Source organism: Pteropus medius, unplaced genomic scaffold (genome assembly GCF_902729225.1).
Source record: "Pteropus medius unplaced genomic scaffold, Ma_sr-lr_union100, whole genome shotgun sequence".
Classification (NCBI taxonomy): Eukaryota; Metazoa; Chordata; class Mammalia; order Chiroptera; family Pteropodidae; genus Pteropus; species Pteropus medius.
Window position 1 is genome coordinate 25,930,837 of NW_024351730.1, and position 23,777 is coordinate 25,954,613.

The 23,777-nt window shown below is 38.0% G+C and overlaps 1 protein-coding gene across 5 annotated transcripts in view; it reads left to right on the top strand.

Moving 5' to 3' along the window:
• The window catches only part of FRAS1 (Fraser extracellular matrix complex subunit 1), a 409,779-nt gene that overhangs the window by 165,298 nt on the left and 220,704 nt on the right, over positions 1-23,777 (top strand). For all 5 annotated transcript variants that reach the window (XM_039845532.1, XM_039845530.1, XM_039845531.1 and 2 more), the window contains 6 exons: positions 4,877-5,036; positions 6,749-6,882; positions 12,678-12,761; positions 14,401-14,502; positions 14,809-15,000; positions 21,881-21,970. In XM_039845532.1, the coding sequence (XP_039701466.1) occupies positions 4,877-5,036; positions 6,749-6,882; positions 12,678-12,761; positions 14,401-14,502; positions 14,809-15,000; positions 21,881-21,970 (762 nt within the window). The remainder of the gene's footprint in view (positions 1-4,876; positions 5,037-6,748; positions 6,883-12,677; positions 12,762-14,400; positions 14,503-14,808; positions 15,001-21,880; positions 21,971-23,777) is intronic.

A 23,777-nucleotide genomic window follows, 5' to 3' on the forward strand; every position in this document is an offset into this window, starting at 1 on the left:
GCATCACAGGTTTTTTCCCTGAATCTTGGAGGCTTTTTCCCTTTCAGGTTGAGAAGCGGTTTCCAGAGCACTTTCCTCTCCAGCTGAATAGCAGTAATCCTTTCTTTAGCCTCTGGCTTGCATCCCGTAGGGCCGGTTATGGAGACTCTCCCAGTAGCTATAAAATAGCCTGGTGTTTTAAGAACTTTGGAATGGTGATCTGAAGTGAAAGCTTTCCCCTAAGAGAGATTTAGAAGAGGCTTTAGGATAGAGCGAGTGTGTCAGGAGGGGAATCAGTAGAAATGCCCCCAGAGAAGAGAGCTGAAACAAAGAGAAGTCAAGGATGGTAGAGCTCAGGGCGGCATGAGGAGACAGCACTTTAAGGCCACAGCCTTGTCTCGCTAGAGGACCTCCTTTGACGACAGACTAGGCAGCATCTTATACAACTGGCACTCCAGCAAGTCGAGGCAAGTCTCAATGTCTTCCCTAGAGTAAGGAAAACACTTGAGCCTTTATGTGACTCCAGATCATTTGACAGTTTTATGTGGGCTTATTACAGCCAGCATTTAGGGGACCATTTCATCCATGACCTCCCAAAAGCTGTCCCTTCAAATTAACATTTGGATCTCTGCCCAGCCTTGCCAACCAGTCAGGGAGACAAGCCTGAAATATGTTTTCCTGAAGAGTATTGGAATGCTTTTTCCCTTTTCTTTTCCCCACAAATTAGCTTGAGAAAGAGATGGGGAAAGACCATTAATCCCCTTTCTTTTCCTTTGCACTAATTTAATTCCAGTACCAGATAGTGTCATGTGTGACACCATAATGCTTGAAGATTCACTAAAAAAAGAAAGTGGCAGGTGGTAACGCCCTTAGTGCTTTCATCCAATTGAGGCTAAAAGGAGAACTAATTGATGTGTGTGAGGGAAGAAATGAATATTGAATTTCGCAGCCTTGTTCTCCTCAATGTAGAGGATATAATTATAATATGCACTGAACATTCTTAGATATTTAGTATTCTACATCTTTAACTTCATAACAGGAACAAATTACACGGAGAAAAATTATTTTGTTGTTCTGTCAGTAAGCCAAGCAAATACTTTATGACCTTATCTTTCCTTTGGACTTATGTCAACAGCCAAGCCGACTTGTTAGTTGGCTGTGCAGAAGAATATATTTAAGATGTCTGCAGAAGGTGCTTTTTGCCCAGTGTCAAAAGCTCACGTTTTTGAAAAGTATTAATGAGGTTAAGATGACACAGCTAAAACCAGGTCTTGTAAGAGCATTGCATTGTATAGCAATTATTCTTTGATTTTACAAAGCTCTCTTTACTGCTACAGTGCTTGTAAAAAATAAGGCTTTTGTAAACAGGTAGATAGAACACTGAAATTATGTATAGATATCTATATATAATGAGATATATACACACACACGTATATATGTATATCAGTATGTGCTGAAATCCTAGATCTCTAGTCTTCCTTTGGTGAGAGAGGTGTCACTGTTTTAGGGATACGAGTAGGAGATGAAAATGGAGGGGACTTATGTGACTTTTTCCTGAGTGAGAGGTGGGAGTAGTTCTTTCACTCTGTGCTTTGGGTCACCATCTGGCGCTTCTTCTGTGGCTTTGACATCATGCTATGCAGTCTCCTTGCCAAAAGTTATTTGTTATTCCTATAATTCCCCAGCTTATTGTGAAGGGATCTCCTGCTTAATTTTCTTTCTCCTGAGTTAGATAATAGATTCACATCATTATAAAGTTTGAAGGCACTGAAGAGATTAACTAAAGCAGCTCTCTCATTTTATAGATGAAAAAATTTTGGTGATTGACAGATTGTTATTATAATTAATTTTTGTGGTCTCTGTCTGAAAGGTAGTGTGATTGCAAATGTTTAAGAAATGAGTGTTTCTTAGTAGTAAAAAAAAAAACCCCAAGCTCTCGTTTTAATGAAGTGAAATGTCTAGATGTTTAACAGCAATCTCCTAATTTTAATAGAATAAAGAATTTCACTTCAAGTTGTTTTATATGCAGCCTTCAAATTTTACTTTACTTAAGATATACAAATGATCCATTAGATGTTTTAAACAGTAATTTGCTCTCTGATGACAAAAGTAAAAATATGTTTATTGGTGCAAATTTGAAAGTAGGAAAGAATACAAAAGCAGAGCAAAAATCCACTAATAATCTCCAAACTCTACACATCACCGTTACTGTTCTTTTCGTTTTTTAGGGTGTGGCAGTGGAGATGGATAGCTATATCGATAGATAGATAGAGATATATGTTTTACATAATTACAATTATACTGTGCATACAATTTATATTTTGCTTTTAAATTTAACATTATATTGTAAATAGTTTCCTAGCATACTTGTGGAGAACACGATTTCCTATTATCAGGCATGTGGGTAGCTTCTAATTTTCACTAAAATATTTCCAATTTTGCTATAACGAACAATGACATGGAATTCCTGGTATTTAAATTTTTTTGTGTATCATTGATCATTTTCTTTGAAATTAGTAGGTGAAAGCATCTAAAGATTTTGAGTATTGAAGACGTGATATCTGTTGCCATTAATTAATTAATTTTAAGCTGTCTGTGTCTAACGATAAACCCATTGGGAATTTCACAGGTAGTGCTGGCCCTGCCTGGCTGAGTTACTCTAGGTGCTATAGTGAGGAAGGCTTTGTGTAGGAGAATCACTCCACTGCAGCTTCACCAACACTAGCTACTATGAATTTTAAACTCTTTTCATGCCTGATATAAAATAACATTATCCAATTTTTATTTTAATTAATATTTCTTTGCAATTAAGAAAGTTGAATATTTGATAAGCTTATTGCCATTTTTTTCCATTGAGATTTTTTTCTTATTGCTTCTTCTAATTAATATAATCTGCAGTTTTTAAATGTTTGTCATTTGCCTTTTAATTGTGCTTATAATGTATTTTTGACAGACTTGAAATTTTAACTCATTAGAACCTATCAAGTTTCTCTTATAATTTCTTCCATTGCTTTTATGCTTAGACCTTTTCAAAGCATACAGGTCAGTTGGCCCCTATCTTTTATTAGCCTGTAGTTTATTAGCAAGTTGTGGGCTTGCCCATTTATACGCTGTACTAAATTTGAAATTTTATATTTAATTATAGTAGAAGTAAAATTTGATGGAGGAGGACTTGGCCTTGGTGTGCTGCCCATTTCTACAGTCACAGTTGGCACAAAGGTGTGAAAAGGGGGAAGAAGCCCATGAACTGATGCAGGGAAATCGGGGAGAGAATCGAGCACCTTTTACCTATCACCCTCCTTCCCAGCTCTTTAACAAACTACCTCTTTTAACCCTTATAATAACCTAGCAAAGGGAATGTTGCCATACCATTTCAGTTTTTCAGGAAGCTAGGATTTAGAAAGTTTAAGTCTATCAACACTGACCCCGAAGCAAGGAAGGCTGAGCTGGGATCTGAAAACGTGCGAACATCCAAAGAAACCCTTGGTTATACCTACTCATTGCGTATTTGCATTATTTCCCTCTTGTACTCCTAGTCAGTCTACTTAGAGGAAAGTAATCTTCATGATAGTAAGGTGAGAACTTGGTTCCCAAATAATTAAATGCTATGAATACCTATTATTATTATTTTTACAATAATAGCATAAGTTATTAGTAATTCCAAAACGTCAGACTTGGCATTTTTCAACCTGGCAGCAGTTTACAGAATAAAGGAATATTGACTTATTTAGGTAAGATGGAGTTCTTTTGTGTTTGAGACTGATGAATAATTAGTCTGGATGCTGGCTGGTGGAGAAGTGAGAGGACTTTATTTTCTATTCTTAGTTACACCGTTGTAATCCCCAGATTATATTAAGTGATTGAGCACCTGGAATGTATGCTGTTTTTAATAGAAGTCTATAATGATTTGTGTTGATCCGATATTATCAAATACTGCATTTAATAGAGGCAAAGGAAAGCAGGTTCCAGTATTTAAGAAAATATTATAGGAGAAACTTTATCCGTTAAACTATTCCCCAATTCTTGTAAAAGACCACCATATTCTACTCTGCCATTGAGAATAGAACATATTTTGGCAGCTACTTCTCTAAACAATCAACATATTTGTAGCTTTTTACAGTCAGGATTAATCCCTTTTTAACTCTCTATCACTTCCGAGAGTGGCTCATTTAGATATTTTTGGTACTCAGTAAATCATATGATAACTCAAAACATGGATCTCTTAGATCACTGACAGGATGCTAATTTTAGGAATGTTGTATCCCAGCCTAAAGTGGATTAGGAACATTCTCTGTGTGTAGATGGGCACCCCCACCGGGAACGAGTTGGCTCTGCAGTTTGTGGAAGAACTCAGTGGAGCAGGTGCCTCCTGCTGGCTATCACACTTTCCCCAGGACCCTGTGATCATTGGAAAGAGGAGGGAGAGAGGGATAAGAGGAATAAGAATATGAATGAATATGGGAATTAATCAGGGTAAAAAGCAAAGGCAAAAAAAAAAGAGAAGAAAAAAGAAAGAAACAGAATCAGAGTGAGAGCTATTGAAAACAATATAACCATTGTAAAGAATTCAGTAGATATATATGTATGTGTGTGTATTTTACTTTGAGGTTAACATAATTTTTTAAACGATGGGATTGGGGTAAATTTTATTTTCTTTATGTGTTTTTCTGAATTTTTCAAATATAAATCTTAGGGATAATAAAAAGAAAACAATAGCCAGTTTTTAAATTGACGTCAGACTTGGAACATTGCAAACCCTGGTCTCAATCTTGCAAACCTAGAGCTTTCTTCCACCTTTTCTGAAGTCTATCCTTCATTTAAGAGGTTGGTTTTTGGCCAAATGAAAGCCTATATTGTAGTTATAACTTTCTTTTCCTTTTTTTTTTCTCACACCCAGCATGGGACAGAGTGGTCTTCCTCCCCATGTACTGTGTGCTCCTGCACTCATGGGGAGGTCCGGTGCACCCCGCAACTATGCCCACCACTGTCGTGTGGACAACAGGAGCTGGAATTCATCCCTGAAGGAAGCTGCTGCCCCATCTGTGTGGGGCCTGGGAGTGAGTATCAGCTTGTAGAAAGAGACCTTCTTTGCCTTTGAGATTCATCTGGTGACTTACCAACTCTTCTCTTCTCTGTTCTGTGTGGTTCAAAGATCCCTAACCCTATTCTTTATTGGAACAAAATTTAGCCTTGCACTTGGCAGGAAGTGATGTTGTAGACAGTGAGGTTGGAACAAATCTTTAATCGCCATTTCAAACTTGAGACTCAGTGAGTCTCTGATTTATCTGTTTTGCTTCGGCCAAATGCATCCCTCTGCATTCATAGATCCTGAGAAGGAAAGGGAGGAGGGACAAGATCCTTTGATATGACTCCATAAGGCCAAGATAGTTCCTCCTGCCTCTTGGCAGAGAGAAAAATGAACAAATCACTTTTCCGTGTAATATCGCTGGCACTAATTCTGCTGGCTGGTCTTTGAGATGACATAACATCTTTTTCCAAGACACACAGAGCAGGAAGCAGGTATTTCATTTGTCTTTATTGCATCTTCAAGGTAAAGATTATACCTGCCTACAAACCAAGGCACGGTTCAGCAAGCCAGGGGCACACTTCCTCCAGGCCCCCTCCTTGGAATTCACACTTTGTCCAAGGACCCCTTTTATTACATTTTATGGATATTTATCCCCTTCCATTTTTATAACTAAGTAGTATATACTTCGCAATAAATACAAATTATTGTCATTACTGCATTATGTTCTCTCCTGGTATATAATAGGTAAAATTATTCTTTTATATAATGGCACCTGGAAGCTATACTCTATTCTTGCCTTTTTCCTTTAAAAAGACCCCTGATTTCCTTCTGGTCCTGTTATTCCATTTCTGGCAATCTTTTACCCTGGAGAACCATTTCAGAGATTTAAAAGTATGCTAAGGAATTGATAAAGGTAGAATACTTGCCTCATGCATTTCAGATGTCACCCACCAGAAAAGGACTGGCAGCTGCTTTGGGCCTAATAACACCACAAGTAAAAATACTTAACAACATAGTTTGGGGTGTGGTGGAGAGTAGGCTGTCTGGGTTTGTGGGATCCCATCTTACATTTTAGGAGGCTTTCTTGCTGGCCCTTCATGAGAAAGATACATTGGAAGCATTTTGCCTAGAGAGATTAGAGAATCAGCCAGGGCCAACTCCATAATTTTTTGAGTGCAAAACGAAAGTGCAGGGCTCCATGTGCAAAACACAGGGGTGGGGGAATGCATTTCCTTTTCTTCAGTGGTCTTTCTCAACCTGTCATGTGTTTAATTTGCTACTTAAAGTCACACTCCTTTAATCATGGGGATACTTGCTGGGTAGGTGGAAACCCTCATGTGCACCCCGAGCCTCACTCTGTTACCTGTCGCTTAGGACACATGCACTCCGCTGGCGCTGCACCCAGGTCTGTGCTGTGGGTGGAGGGTGGCAGTATTCACTGGACATGGGTTTGGGAGCAGGACGCTGAAAACCCATCCCAGGAAGGCAAGGAGGCAGCATGTACTAAACCTCCAGTACATGCTACCTTGTTTCACTGGACTTTGCTTACAATACTCAGAGAGAGAGAGTTATTAAGAACTCCATATGGTGACTGCAAAGCACTAAACCCCCAAATATGGGGCCCCCTTCTTTGTACTGTGCCCCTGACTATGGGGCCCTGTGTGGCCACACACTCATGCAGACAGTCCTGAGATCAGAAAGTACAGTCCCCCAGTAATCTTTATTTCTCTGACCTTCCAGAACCGTGTTCCTATGAAGGCCATGTGTTTGAGGACGGGGAATACTGGCCATTGAGTCGATGTGCCAAATGCGTGTGCAGAAATGGGGTCGTCCAATGCTTCACGGCTCAGTGTCAGCCTCTGTTTTGTAACCAGGTAAGGAAGACAGCCTCCGAATGGATCCTTCGCAGAGATCTCACTTCACTGTACAGGGACTTGGAGTGCCTTCTGAGGTTATGTCAGGCAAGCCTCGGAAGTCTAGGAACAAGAAGCAAAGGCTGTTTTGTTTTCCTTGTACTTTTGGAGACAATCGCTAACACTTTTTTTTTTTTTTTTTTTTTTTTAACCCTGAGAAGTCACAGATAGGTCTAATTACCAGCCACTTAGGCTAATTGTTACATTATGAAACTGAGCCTTGAGAGTACACAGAAAGAAGTTGCCCTCTCCAGTTGCAGATGTTCCAAAAATGTCAAGCTCAACATCTGGAAAATTCAGTAATATTGATCAGGTTTGTTACTGTTTGTCAGTGCAGAGGTATATGCTGCTTTTTGAAGACATGCATGTCTTTGGATATGATTATTCATATCTACACCATTTAATTCTTATAAGATAATGACTCAAATTATCAAAGGATTTTCTCTGGTCAATTTAAAATAATGAGATCTTGTTCATTGAAAGCTGATCTGATTTTTAAAACATTTGGCTCTTCATGCAAATTTAGAAAAGAAAATCAATTGCAGATAAAAGTGGAATGTATGATGTTTTATAGTTTTTTCTTCTTCCAGAGGCTCCTATGGAGCTTTCTTGGCAGTTGACAGATAACCATGAAAGGAGTTTGCCTCTAGTCGAAAAATAGCTCATTTTTGATCTAAGAAAAAGCTGGAAGCCAACATTCAGTTGATACAGAGCAGTGCTTTGTGTCAAATAAAACAAAATCAATAACATGGCATATCGTGACAATTGGGCAATATTTTTAAAGGCAGACAAAGGCAATTAGACAAGAAATGCTAAATGCCAAATAAAGGGAAAATGTATCTAATTGAAAAACTAGATTGTATTACCCACACTACACCAACTACTGTGCCCATGTCACATCTCCCTATTCATCACAAAGTCTTGTCCTAGCTTTCAGATTGCAAATGAGTTTCTTAGTGAAGTTGCACAATATCTTACATTTGGAGGACACTGTAGTGTTGGGGCATTTTGATTTACACATTCTAGGGTTTAGTCCCCTCATATGTGAAAGGTAATTAAGCAGTTTGCCACCATTACAATAAAGGAGGAGAAAGAGGGACTGAGGATACACCCCTCTGTGACCCTTCTGCTTTAAATTTTTAAAAACTCAGCCTTGGGCTGCACATTAGGGGGTTAGATATTGGAATAATTGAAAGTACTAGTTCCCATTTTTTAAAACATTAAATATAAATTCTAGCTTCAAACGCTTATAGTCTGCATTGTTAGATTTAAAGAATATGTAATTTGATACTATATTTTGGAGCCAATTGATATGCAGGCATTCTGAAGTCTTGAAAATAGATTGATTTTAACCACTCTTGCATCGATAAGTCTATATTTTTGCCATGATGTATTTTTCAAAAACCAACTGTCAGATTATACAGAACCATTTTTTTAAAAATTTAATATCAGTATTAAATACTGGATATTCTGATGATATAAAGAGATGCTGTAGAATTAGTGCTTTTGATGGAAACACTGTCACCACCACCATCTACCATCACCACGTTTTGGCCATTTATTATGTACCAATCATAAATTTTAAGAGCTTTGTACTTCTCATAACAAGCCTATGAAGTAGGAGTTATTATTATCATCCCATTTTACAGTAAAACTGAGATACAGAGAGGTTAAGTAACCTGCAAGGTACCACAGTTAGGAAGTGTCAGTAATTGTGACCTAGGCAGTTGTACATCATAACCTCGACAGACTGCACCTGACTCCTGTTTTTAACCATTATGCTATATGGCCTCCCAAAATGAGTTTCATAGCATTTATATATAATAATAATCACAATAAAAATGGTTGCTAACGTCATTGAGCACGATTGCAAGTATTTTATATGTGTTAACTCATTAAATATTAAAAACAGAAGTTAATCGGGAGAGATATATTTCCAGGTCTTGAGCTCTGGAAAACATTGATTTTTAATATAGTCTTTTTATTTTATTTTAAAAGGAATCTGTATTCTTTGGGAAAGTTTGGAAAAGGCAGAAAAGCGGGAAAGAAATGATCCTTCATATTTCCATCATTCAAAAAGATCACGATAGAATTTTTAAAATAATTTGTTTCAATTTTTTGGTTGACGTGGATATATTTGTTTATAAACAAATTTTAGAAGTTATAATCACATTTTAGAAGTTAATGATAATCTCTGATGAAAGGAGAAATTCCTTATGTTCAAATAAGGAATTGTTCTCTTAATGAGGGATGTAAATACTGAAATTGCTTGCTCTCAACTTTTGTCCAGATACCTTGTGAAAAGAGTTCTAACACATCCACATTTGTGTAGCCTTCTTATAGTGGCCTGTTCAGTCTGATGAGAGTTGTTCTGATGATCGTACCACCAGTTTTTTTAATATTATAATTTTCTCATTCCCAATATTAATTAATCTTAGTAGATAGAACTTTATCTTCAGATATTTTTTCAAGAAAGATAAATTGGTATGTATTCTGAGTCACTAAGTGAGAATTATTTTCTTCATGAGAGATCATTTGGAGGGGTCTAAAAATTGGGGACAATTATAATCCCTTTCCATCTCAACCCTATGGCCTCCTTTACATTGCATTCTGTTTTCTATTTCATTATATTTAGCTAGTTTTACTCTGTTGGATTGTTATAGGATGTTTCTTTATCTTTATCATTCAAACATTTTCCCAGATATTTCTAGACGAGGTGTCTTTTCACGTATTCTACCTAGAATATTGTGAAGCCTTTTCAGTCTGTTTTCCAGTTTTTGAAATGTTTTCTTCAGTTGTGGCTTTGGTTAATCATATCAGTTCCAATTATGCTCATTTCTCCAGAAACACCTATGATTTCTTAGATTACTCTCTCCCTGCCCTCTCATTATCAATCATGTTCTCTCTCCTCATTTTTCACTTTTTGTCCTTCTTCTCCATTATGAAGAGAGCCTCTTGAGTTTGTATTTACTACCTCCAGTATTGATTTTAATTTGAGGATTTTACATTAATATTCTTTTAATTCTTCCTTATTTCTCCTGTTATTGATTCATCTATTTTTTTATCCCAATGCTTATCCTTTCTTTATTGCTTCCTGCTTCTATTTCACAAAGGCTGCATTTTCTTATATCACACTGAAGTTGCAAAATTACTTTTAAATATTTTCTTTTAGATCTTGTAGTATGTAATGTTCAGAAATCTGCTCTTTCTCTGAATCTTCAGAATGTTCTTCCTTTTACTTGTTCTTCAGAGTTTTCCTCATGTTCATTTCTTTCTATTTACTCAACCTTGATCAAGAGAAATCTCTCCATACCCACTGCTTGAAAGCTGCAAGGATAAGAGTCCTGCCCTTGGTTTACAGGGCAAAGGGATGCCTCAGAGTGCCTTATGGCCCATGGGATTTACTGTTGGCAATGGCGGGAAGTTGGCTGTTCTACTTTTTGGTGGTGGAAGTTTCATCTCTTTCTATATCTTATATCATAGTGGGAAGATATTTGGCAAGAGCTGTTAGCCATTCTGTACTATAAACTTCTTTATCTTAAGTATTTTTATTTAAGGAATATGAAAAACCACCATTAAATATATCCTAAATGGTAGTTTAACTCAAAATGATAATGACAATCATATACACATGTATTTTGTTTTGGACTCCGTTATTACTGAGGGCACCATATTAGACCTGGGGTTAACACACTTTTTCAGATAGTGAATATTTTCAGCTTTGTGTGCCATACAGTTGGAACATCTACTCAACTCTGCCATCGTAGCACAAAACCAGCCATAGATAATATGACTATGAATGAATATGGCTATGTTCCAATAAAACCTAACTTACAAAAACAGGTGGTAGGCTGGATTTGGCCCATCGTCTGTGGTTTGCTGGCACCTGTATTAAACTGTACGTTTGGAAGACCAAATCTACGTAGACCAGAATGATAGGATTCAGGTGTGCGATAGGAACAAAAGTGCACAATTAAAAGTCATTCCCATTTCTCTGACCCACTTCACTGCTTGCCTTTCCAGTCCTGCTTATAAAGTACCAGCCAAATGGGATCTCAGCTCAACTCTACATCATAGAGTTCTCTCGTATTCTGGGATCTTTCTCTTTAAATGCTTTTCCTTCCTGCCCTCTTGGTCTATATTTGTGACGAAAACTTCTGTTTCTGTCAACAAATTATATATTAGATATTGCCAATACGAATCAGAAAGCTTGATCTTCTTTTTATCAACATCTGTATAAGTAATTCCTCCCTCCTCCACACTTACTAGTTGACTCTGCTATTGTACTTGGGTTTAATCCAGGTTGGTTGACATAGACTGATACTAACTCTATTTCTGTTCAAGATTTGTGATCATAACATTAGTTCCCTGTTTACTTAACATTGTATATGTTCATTTATTTACTTCAATAAAGTTACTGAAAAGTGTGACATCAAATATACCTTTATTTTATTTCCTCACTGAAATTTCATTAAACTAAAGAGTTCTGAAGGCAATAATTTCATGTCCAATTTTTGCATACTCTATTAAATATCAATGTTCATAATATTTCGTATATAGAATCATAAAGAAATAAAATAACCTAAAGTAGAGAGAACAGTTGTCAGTTTAATTACAGTGATTCAGGTGTTTGCAATAAATCACTACTAGATAGTAGCACATTAATCTAACTGATCATATATAATTGGGTTAAAAACCTACTGAAGTATGACTGGAACTTTCCATAAAAAATTAAAGTTATTTGACATTTCCCCCCCACATACAATACATTGTCCTTCTTTTTGTTGCAGAATGAAAGCCAGAGCAATCATAATAATAAAATCTCTCTCTCTTTTTTTTTTGCTTCTCATAAGAGAAGGAAAAGAACTGTAATAGAAGTATTCCCTATATAAGACCTACAATTTTCCAGTCATTGAAACTTGATTTATTCTAACCCTCCTTCCTCTGCGTTTAATATGTCTACCTTCCTGCCCTTCAAGATAAGTGTAGTGATAAGTCAAAGCGAGAAGCTGACTCTTTGGCATTAATGAGGAGACTGTTGCTGTAAAAATTCTTAGGGCAGCAGAGACAAATGGTCCAATATTCTGGGGTGGGAGTGTTAGAGGTGAATAAGCACTGGCTTATTCTCAGATATCTAGAGGTATGATTGATTTTTTTTTCACATTGAGAACCTCCCTAATGCACATATGTAAATGTATGGATTCACATGAAGATGCAAAAGAATAGTGGAGTAGCTTATCAAGGATCAGGTATCTTCACTTGAAATTTAGAGGTAACTCAGCAAGAAGTGTAAATGTTTTAGGTTTTGGTTAGGTTGGTGCTCTGAGTTCCTGCTGCAAACCATTTATCATTAGCAGGTGTGTGGCCGTGGGCAACTCACACAACCTCTATAATCTTCACTTGTTTGTAAAGCAGAAATAAGAGCATCTACCTTATAGGGTCATAGAAAGCACTTATAAAAGTGCCTGGCAAACACTGAGTATTATTATTATTGGTATTGTAATTATCTCTGCTTTTGTTTGTTCTTAGAGGAGGATGGGACGTGATGAATGTACAGACTTCTTACTGGTCACACCGACCTTGGAAGTGCTAATTCTTATCAAAGCACTGGGTGACTTTAGATACTACATATCAGGGAATTGCTGTTTATAGATGCTTCAGGCACATGATCGAGTGTGCTATGAATGAAATGTTCCTACTTTTGTGGATTTTATAATGTCTCCTTTTGATGGATCATTTCTTTTTTGGGTGTTAAGGATGAAACTATCATCCGAGTCCCTGGAAAATGTTGCCCACAGTGCTCTTCCCGACCCTGCCTTGCAGCTGGCCAAGCATATGAGGTAACCTTTGATGTGCTCCGTGTTTTGGTTTATTTTCTCACACATCTGCCCTCCACTCTTCCAACAACTTTACCTCCTGCTTTTATGTCTGACTCTTTGCCAGGATTAGTAACTCAGTATATAAACAGCTTTTTGTTTTTTCGTTCTCTACAAGGAAAGCATTTGTGAAAAAACTAAGCCATAGGGGATTAGAAATATAAAGGAATGTGCTGGCAAGCAGCTTCCGGTCCACGAACCTTGATGAACTTACTGTTCATACATCTTGAAGGGAATAAAGGACTATCATTGGTGGCTATCAGTTTATACTTAGATTAGAGGCTCCGGGGATGTCCTTGTGCTTCAGGTGCATTTTATGCACTGATATCCAGAGACAACGTTGTGTTTCCTCACACTGGGGGGCGGCATGGGAGTGTAGGTAAGAGAGGAAAGGGAGATGAGAAGCTGGTGGTGGTCAATCCTGCAAACTTCAAAGTACTATTGGGGCAGTTTTGATAACTGCCCAATAGATAGTAGGGACCACATAAAAATTGGTTCAACAAAGAGAATGAGTCAAGGAATATTCTGTTTTAGGAGTACCCAGCTGAGCCAAAAGAAAGTTACATTATTCAAAAGCAAAGAACCCAACTACTTCTCTTGCTTGCCAGCCACTCTAAGGAAGAAATTGGGATTATGATTCTCAGTAGAGAATCTGGAACTGAGTATTAGGAATGGGTGTCACAAATTCTAGATGGATCACATGAAATCTGAATGAAAGTAACTAATTGGGAAAGGATTTTTGTATGTACTAGATCTGTGCTGTCCAGTACAGTAGCCACATACGTGCTAGGTTAATTTCCCATGGAAGAGATAGACTCTTTGTTAGTTGTGGTGTTTTTGGCTGCATGTAACAGAAATACTCCTCTAAAAGTAGCTAAAATGAAAACATTTATTATCTTATGTAACAGGAAGTCCAGTGGTAAGGCAGTCATAGGGTTGATCAGTTCAGATCCCAATGATGTTGTCAAGGATGGAAACTCTTTTGATCTTTCCACCCTGCCATCCTCAGAATGTGGCATTTGCCTTCTGTCCTATCGCCTCCTGTCCCCAAGATGGCTTCCTCAGCTCTAGGCAACTCATCCTCACACAGTCATTGCTAAAGGCTGGTGGATGAAAAGGATGGCCTTTCTTTTATGGGGAGAAGAGTCTTTTTCTCGACCTCTACCACTCTAGCAAACTTCCCTGAGGTCTCCTCGGTTAGAATTGGGACAATGCCATGCCCTAGCTGCAAGGGAAGCTGAAAAAATGAGTATGTGGCAGGAGAGCTGGATCTCTTGGTAATGAAGAGGAGCTCAAGAATGACCGTTAATCAGCCAACAAATGGAGTCTTCTTATTTATCTCCATGTTCCAGGGCTTCTGTATGGCTGGCATAGGGCAGGCTCTCGACACATCTGTGGGATGAACAGAATTGAATGAAAATGAATCTAAAGTTCCCTTTGGACAATTATTGACTTTGTTCTTAGAGGCAGTTGCTACCTAAGTGATATCATTTCTCAGGAGTTCAATGTGGCTTAATTAAAATTATAATAAAAAATTACGTGCCTGTGTTTCTATTTGACATATATGACATTTGATTTCCACTTCCTTCTTTTTTTTACTCAGCATGGTGAACAGTGGAACGAAAATGCCTGTACCACATGTATATGTGACCGGGGGGAGGTCCGGTGCCACAGACAGGCCTGCCCTCCACTAAGATGTGAAAAGGTATTTGAGAGTGTGTAGCTTGATCTTCAAAGTTTTATTCTGGGTCATTTAAGAAATGCATTTCTTAGTCCAATGTGTCCTTTGAGGGAATCGAAAGTTTTTTGATGTTTAGAATATTAGATAAAGATGTGAAAGATCTGCTTCCCAGGGAGAAGGGCCTAGATAGAGCTTGCCTCAGCTGGGTTAGGTTGGGGAAAGAAGCAGCGAGTATCATTGGTGTTTTATGTCATTCTGCCCCACTGGCTCAGATGTTTTTGCACTTTCTCGAGCACTACCCTTCACCCTTTATCCTCTCTGTTTCCTCAGGGTCAGAGAAGGGCTCAGCGTCATGGGGAATGCTGTGAGGAATGTGTGTCTCCTGCTGGAAACTGCTCATACGATGGGGTTGTGCGGTACCAAGATGAAATGTGGAAGGGTTTGGCCTGTGAGTTCTGCGTGTGTGACCATGGCCAAGTGACCTGCCAGACTGGAGAGTGTGCCAAAGTGGAGTGTGCCCAGGTAAGAAGCAAAGGCATTTCCACTTAGAGTGTAAGAGCTCTCTACTAAGGGACAGGTGGTCCCTCACCTGTTCCTTACTTCTTGGCAACAGAGGGGAGCACCAGGTTAACCACTCACATTTCAGGGAGGCTCTAGCACAAAGATTCTGTGGTACAAAGTCAATATCACTATTTATTCATACTGGCTTGGAACAACCCCTGAAGCTTTTTACTCTGAGTGCATCTGGTCATATTGGAAGTCCTGAGCCAGAGACATGAAAGGGACATTAGCCTATCAGTCAGCGCAGCTGGACCTTATTGCTGGTGGCCTGCCCAGCTGGCTATGGTTGTGAAACAGAGGTCTGCAGGTGGTCCAGTGGCCCAGCTTCCGTTGCGGGCTCCACTGGCAGCTTTTAAGCCGAGAGCAGAGCCAGCACCTAGGGTTTTGCTCCTGTGAGTTAGGAAAGATAATAAAATGGTTTTTTTTGTTTTTGTTTTTGTTTTGAAGAGAGAGGGAAAGGGGATCCCATAAATAATTAACTCTGTTGACCTCTGTTAACTTCTGTCTGCAGAATTTCTGGTAGCGTCTAACAAAGTAGCCTCTGTTTGAACTATAGTATATTGTAGGGAAATTGCTTTTTTTTTTTTCTTTGAACTCAATTTTGACCCACTGCAAAACAAATTGCTTTTAAAGTTGTCTCCTTCTCCCCTGCCTCTCCCATCCGCCCCACCAATTTCCTGCAGGGTTGTGAACTTGAGTAGATGAGGGAAACGGGAGATCTGAGGTACTGGGTGTCTGTGAAGGCATTTTTCTTTCTAGTTCTTTTCTCCCCGCATCTCAGTTCCTCTTAACACTGATCCTAAGGAGGAACAACCTTTCAAACAAGGCTGTCAAGGACAGCCTTTTCATTTTGCCTCCCACTTCTAAGTCCTGGCAAAGCTGAGACATATTTAAGTAAAAAGAGTCTTGCTTCTTGCAGATTTATTTCCCTCCACATGCCTTTTCATTTTTTTTCTTTCTTTATGTCAAGGGAGTCAGAATGGTTGGATGAAGATGAGAAAAACTCTAATCAGGGCCCTTTTCTTTCTCCCTCTCTCTCTCAGACTGTGGCTGGGCTTTTTGGCCTCAGCAGTTTGCTCAAAGAATGTTGGGTTATTTTCCAAGGCTTTCATTTGTCTGAGATCTTTGGGTTCATGGGAAATGTGGGGGACATGATCCTGGTAATGTGGGTTCTTTAGCCACCTATTTTGGCAGGTTCTAACAAAATGTCTCATAGAAAAGAATTTTGACCCACTATTCCCAATGCTGATGAATTTTCAAGTGTTGGACTTTCTTCCATGACACCTACCTGTGGCAGCTTGAGCCAGGTCTTCTCTGTTCTTAGGGAAAATGGGGAGCAACTGCTGACATAAGTGGAAAGGGCCTCGATATTCTTCAGGTCACCCTGTAGCACTATCTCATCCCTTTCTAGGTCTGTCTCCCGCCCCTCACCCCATCCTCTCTTTTATAAATTGACTTCTAATGCCTTTAGCCTATTTCTCCAGATCTTTAATCAACTAAATTGCTTTATTCCAGATTACTTCCATGTTCTCAAATTTTGTTTAAGGTACTGGATCCTAAATCAGAAGAGAAATATTAACCAGAATTGAATCTGACAAAATATCCCTTAACCTTCTTTTTCTGCCATACTTCTGTAAATAATAACCTTGGTTAATGACCTTGGAAAAGCCTGCATGTGCTAACTTTCTAACTTCTGCTTAGCTTCGAGATACAAGGATGAACAAGACACATTCTGATCTCAAGAGTTCCCAAGCTTCAGGAGAAGTCATATACATAAACAGAAATCATATGCGGTAGCACCAACAATTAAGGGAGTATGAATTAAGTGTCTTAGGATTACCTGGAGAAAAACGACTACATCTGCCAAGGGGAGCAGTGAAAATATGCTACTGGTATTTTTATTCAGTTCTACCCCACTTTCTGCCTTTTCTGAAATATCAAGGTTATTAGATTTCTAATCTTGGATACCAACAGTGGATTAAGTCTAAATGTATGCATATCCACAAAGATGCAGAAAAATAAACTTCTAGAAGAGCCAAAATCGTGCAGTTTCACCATTGTAATAATTGTCATGCTGGTTATCAACAATATTCTGAATAGCATTGAAATCAGCACACAATTTTTCTTTAAAAAGGAAAAAATAGTATGACCTTTATCTTTGACATATCAAACCAAATCCCTAGGCATCGAAACATAAATAACTCAACAATAGAAGAGCATAATATGATGGTTTTAATTTTTCTGTGCTTTGTATCATTTCTGAATATAAATTCAGATAAAGAAGTCAAATTACCTTTTTTAAAAGGACCTAGTATTCATATATGAGGCATAAAATGGTGGGGCAATTGAATCTTATAGCAAAATGCATGAAAGTGGGTAGGCATGCCACAAATGGCTTGCCTTTTCCCTTTTCCAGTGGGAGAAAATCCCATGACACCCCCTCAGAAAAGTGCTTCCTTTCTCACTGGGCAGCTTTGTGGAATCACGGAGTCTTTTGTCTGGTGGATGGTTGTAGGCGCGACTCATGGGGGAGGGGTTAGCAGATTCCACCTGGCCTAGGCAGCAGAATCTTCTTAAAAAGGAAAGAATTAGATTTGTAAAGCAATTTTTCTCAAAGCAAAAGTCAAATGCTAATTGGACCAAGCTCCCCACCGCAGTGAACTGACGCAGTTTGGGGCATCCAGGCTTCTTCTATAAATAGCAAATCTATTTAGAATTTCCTACCTCACCAAAACTGAATCCTTGTTCCCCAGGAGCAAGGCTGGCTGTTATTTGCAGAAGCGGTTGAAAACTCAGAACAGCCACTTTCTTTGCTTTATTGGGGTGATACAGGCTCCATTTTTCATTTTGTCTGTATGTATTGTAGTGGGTGCTCAAGAATTTCTCATTCATTTTGTCTTTATTAGAAGTACACATACTCTGTCTCCTTTCAAAACATTGTTTTAAGCGACCTAGATTACATGCCTATAAACCCCTTTATACGCTTTGAAAGCCAATTTCACTGTTTCTTGGTTTGCTTTCACTATCAGCCAATTTGTCACGTTTCTGCAAAACAATTTATATGTAAATACATCTGCTCTCTATAGCACCCAATGCTCTCCATTGGCCTCTGATTGGCATTAGATTTTGATGGACAGAGATCTATATAACTCTGTTCTTTTGAAATAACTTTTTAGATACCATAGAAAGTTACAATTAATCATGTATTTTTGTGTTTCTTTTAAAAGTTAATATTTTCCTTAATTAAATAATACATTTTCATTTTGGAAAAATGAAAACTTTAGTGGAAAAGAGACTTTAAAATCCATCTGTAATGCTGCAATTCAAAGACAACCAATGCTTTTATTTTATAGTTTTCTTTAGTGCACAGTGTTTTAAACATAAAATATCATTGTGATTATTCTGTTTATGTAGTTTTACATTACTCAATTTTTACCTAGCATGGTTTCTGCACTTTAAATGTAATATACATCCCAAACTAAATAGTCTTCATTTAAAGAAATATCATCATTTTCTAGAAAGTAGATATAACTTTAGAAAGTGGAAAGTGCTTTAAAGAATACTCTTTAGCCCTTTATATTAGATGTTAGTATATGCGTATGAAAAATTTTAAACAGAGATTGTATTTTTAACAGCAGATTCCGCAGGAGATAGGACTGTAGTGGAATTATACTTTCGAAGTTACAGAATTCAGAATTATTTAATATTTTCTAGTAAGCATCTATTATTTTGTTTTAAAAACAAAAATTTTGATATTATTCATATTGGTAAGTTAAAATAAGACTTTGGAAATTAAACATCTATCTTTCTGCTATCACATGTTTTTTCCTTTTTTTCTGGCTTTATCGCAATATACTAGATAATTAGTTGCTTGTATTTTCATTGTACAATTCAATGTTTTTTTTTTCAATTATAGTTGGCATACAATAACATACTAGTTTCAGTTGTACAGCATAGTGACTAGAGATCTATATAACTCACAAAGTGGTCACCCTACTAAATCAGGTAACTTCTTCCCCCTTACATATTTATTACAACATTGTTAACTATTTTCCTTATGCTACACTTTATATCTCCATGTCTATTTTGTACCTATCCATTTGTACTTCTTAATTGCTTTGCCCTTTTTCACCATCCCCCCAACCTCCCTCCCATGTAGTAGCCCTCAAAATATTCTCTGTATCTATGAGTGTGTTTCCATTGTTGTTGTTATGTAGTTCTTTAGATTCCACATGTACATGAAAGTGTGATATTTGTCTTTCTCTATCTGACTTACTTCATTCAGCGCAATACTCGCTAGGTCCATCAAGACAATATCTTTTTCCATCTCCTTCATTTTAGCCTGTGCATATCTTTTAATCTGAAGTGAGTCTCTTGTAGGCAGCATATGTAGGGGTCTTTTTTTCTTATCCATTTAGCCACCGTACCTTTTGGTTGGAGCACTTAATTATTTTCCATTTCAGGTACTTGTTGATAGGAAAGTAGTTATTACCATTCCTCATTCATGTTTTTGATACATGTTTTTTCTTCTTAAAGAAGTCCCTCCTGTAATACTGGCTTTGTGCTGATAAATTCCTTTAGCTTATTTTTGTCTGAGAGCCTCTGTATCTGTCCTTTGACTCTAAATGATAGCTTTGCAGGATAAAGTATTCTTGGTTGTAAATCCTGGGTTTTCATCACATTAAAATATTTTGTGCCAAGTCCTTCTGTCCTGCATAGTTTCTTTTGAGAAACCAGCTGCCAGTCTTTTAGGTGCTCCTTTATAGGCAACTAAATACTTTTCTCTTGCTGTTTTTAAGATTCTCATGGTATTTAATCTTTGGCATTTTAATTATAATGTGTCTTGGTGTGGGCCTCTTTGGGTTCATCTTTTTTTGGGATTCTCTAAGCTTCCTGGGGTTGTATGTCTATTTCCTTTACCAGGTTAGAGAAGTTTTCCATCATTATTTCTTCAAATAGCTCTTCAGCTTCGTGTTCTCCCTCAGGTACTCCTATGTAAAACACAGATGTTTTTACATTTAATTTTGTCCCATAGGCTTCTTAAATTATTATTATAGTCTTGGCTTCTTTTTTCTTGCTGTTCTCATTGGATGTCCTTGGCTTTCCCATCCTCTATATCAGTGGTTCGTTCTTATTCTTTATCCATTCTGTTTATTCCATCCAATATACTCTTCATTTCAGATAATGTGTTCTTCATTTTTGACTGGTTCTCATTTATAATTCCCATTTCTATTTTTATGTTTTTTATCTCTTTGTTAAAGTTCTCACTGAGTTCATCTACACTTCTCCTAAGTTCATTGAGCATCTTTATAACTAGTATTTTGAACTCTGCATCTGTTAGTTTGCTTGACTCCATTATTCCTGGATCTCTGTTCTGTTCTCTCATATGGTTTCTGCTTCTTTGTCTTCCCATTTTGGTTGACTTTCTGTGTCTGTTTCTATGTATTAAGCAAAGCTCCTAGTCTATCAGTGTGTCTTTGTGTAGCAGGTGTCTAGTAACACATTCTTGAGACGGGTTTAGCTGTAGGCCAAGTTTAACCCCAGCTTGTGCCCCTCCGAGGCCACCTGTTAAGATCAACAAGCAATCCACAGATGCTGTGCTTATAGTTCCCTCAAAAGGCCACACCAGAAACCAAAGTCAGCTGCTACCAGTGTGGGTCTTAGAATTGGCTCAGCAAGGAGCACTGGACTCACCAAGGATATAACTGAATGTGGCTTGCATGGGCCACGTGTTGGGGGAGGTGGAGTTTCAGAGAATCTTCTGGGCAGAACAACCTCTGTTATCCAGTTTGATGATGTCTCAGCTTTAGCTGCGCTGAGTCCATACTGGGAGGGGGAGGGCTCAACAGAGGGACAATGGATATTGCCAGTGCTTCTTCCTGGGAGAAAGATGTGCCTCCAGTCCTCGCTCCAACAACCCAATGTCCGCATATAAGTCCTTGGTGCCCCCACACTGGTGCTCAGAGCCAGCAGGTCCGTCACCACGAAAGTCCACTTGCAGATATGGCCCCTTTAAGGGGAACATCCACAACTTCCAGCTGCTGCTGCTGCAGCCTCTGTCTCACTCAGCTGCTCAAGTCCAGGCAGCCTTGGATCCTTGCCCCGTCCTACCTTCTACTGTTGCAGGGCGATTTCTTATTTCTCTCCCTAGCTGTAGGGCTTCTGTTCATCTAGACTCCATGCAACTCTACTTGCTGTTTTCTCTGTGTTTCAATCACAACTTTGATTTGGTTGCCAGAGGGATGAATAAAGCCTCTATCATCTATGTCATTTTTTCTGGGATCCTCTTTTCTTTTATAATTTAAAAAATAGTGATTATGTAAGTTAGATAACAGTTTTAAAATATTGAATAGATATTAGTTTTCTGTTTCATTTATGCCTGAGACTACATCTGTGCATAAGGAATGTGTCAGATTTTGTATTCAAGGAAAAATGTTGGTTTGTTTTGAGCACCGTAAACAAAACCAAATCATAAATTCACACCTTGTATATTTAAAATAATCTGATCCTTTTCTGAAACTCATAACTTTCCAAAACTTTAACATTATTCTTGGCCATTTTTCTTGTTCATGTGAGCTCCTGTTCATGGGTAGGAAATCATGGAGGGATCTATGCACAAGTATCACCAGAATTGGAAAGAAAGAGCACTTAGAGCAGAAACTATATCAACTAGAATTTCCATAGGAAGATAGCAGAGAGGAAGATGAAATAAGTCATAGACAAAGGGAAGGGGTGTGCTCAGGTTCATCATTCCAGTCAAGGAATCCAGCTACTTTGAAATTTAGCACTGCTACCTGGAGATGCTAATTGATATGTGTCTCTGCAACCCTTACTTCTATAGGGTGAAAAATTAACTCACTTAGATGGAAAATGCTGTCCTGAATGTGTCCCAAGCAATGGCTATTGTGTTTATGAAGAAAATGCAAAATTTGTGAGTATTGAGCTAATAATTGGATACTATTAAAAATTAATAATTCAAAATTAATTTAACGAGGGGGTATTACTTTCTTATTTCTTTCACGTATGCATTTGTTCAACAAATGTGATTGTAGACCTATCGCGTGCCAGGTACTGGGGATGCAGAAGCTAACACAGCAGGTAGAGTCCATAGTATCATGGAGCTTACGTTCTAGAGTGAAGACATGAAGGACAGAATAAAGCAGCTTAAGGGGACTAGAGAGTAACTGGGGGAGGGAGGTGCTCTTTTACGTAACATGATTGGGGAAGTCCTCTCCTATAGAGAAAATCGAGCAAAACCTAAAGGATGTGAGGAAGCAAGCCACACGGATACCTAGAAGGGGGAGTGTTGGTGGGGGGGGCATATACCAGGAAGAGGGGGCAGCAAATGACAAAAGCCTGAAACAGAGTGTCCTTAGCATGTTCAAGAAACAGAAAGAGAGTGGAATCAAGTGACTGAGGGGAAAAGGAATTGGCGATAAGGTCCAGTAGGTAGCCTGGATGCCAAGGTAAAGATGTTTCTTTTACCCTGATGCAGATGGAAGCTGCTGGGGAATTCTGAGCAGAGCAGTGCTATGATCCGGCTTACTTGTGAAAAGATCATTTAGGCTGTTACATGGGCCAGTGACAGAAGGAGGCAGGTCTGGAAGTAGGTGGTGCAGTTAGAAGGTTTTTACGGTAGTCTAGAAAAAGGGTGACGGTAGCTTGGTCTAGGGAGGAAGTAGTGAAAAGTGATCAGGCTTTCGATTTATTGCAGAGGGAATTGAAACGATTTTGGTGGACAGCATGTGTTCTAAAACTCTATTTGCTAAGGTTTTATTTCTCCCCATGTCTGTACTTTTTTATTGTATACCCAAAGGAAAAAAAAATTTATCTTAATCGCTTCAAATTTACTCTATTTATATCACTCATATGGGGTTTTGAAATGTTGACAAATTTATTGTGTTCTGAAAAATATGCCAGTAGATCATAAGTAAAACTGCTTCACTGACCAATCAGAATAGGATTATCAGAATTAGGATTAGGTACTTTGATTTGTGAACTTATTTCTATACACTTTTTCTTTATGATCTGCATAGATTACATCTGTCAACGTGCCGATATTCTGTATTGTGTAGGGTTAATGTGCAGGCTCCAGAGTGACATCCCTACTGTGATTTTGGGCAAGTTTGTTAATCCTCAAATGTAAAGTAGGGATGACAGTGGTATTTACCTCATGGGTCTATTGAGATGATAAGTATAAAGCACTTAGAACAATCCCTGGCACATACACAAAAAGCTTTAAAAATGATGTTATTATTATTGTTATGCTGTTGGCAAATAACAATTCTTTGTTTCATAGTGATATTTCAGTTTAGTCACCCTTGTTTCTTAAGAATTTAAGAGAGTGAAGGTTCCTGATAAATGTTGAATCTGCATTTCTCAATTATAGTATTAATTTTCCTGCTCAATCATAGTATTAATTTTTGGAGTTAAATGAAACTCAGTGGAATTAAAGAAAAGCAATTTTTAAAAATATGTACAAATCCTCATAATGCTCTGTAGTACCAAACAAGATTCAAGAATTTGCCCTTACAAGTTTAGATCTCTTGACTGAGAAGTCCTTCATAGTTAGGGGAATTGAAGCCAAGTGCTCAGGCACAAAGTGAGATTAAGAATTCAAAAATATTTCCTAGGCATGTTGTCTTCCCCTCACATTGGTATGCTTTTCTTGTTTTTTAATATTGATAGATTTTATTTCTATTCATAACCATGAATAAAATTGCTTGTTACTTGGGGGA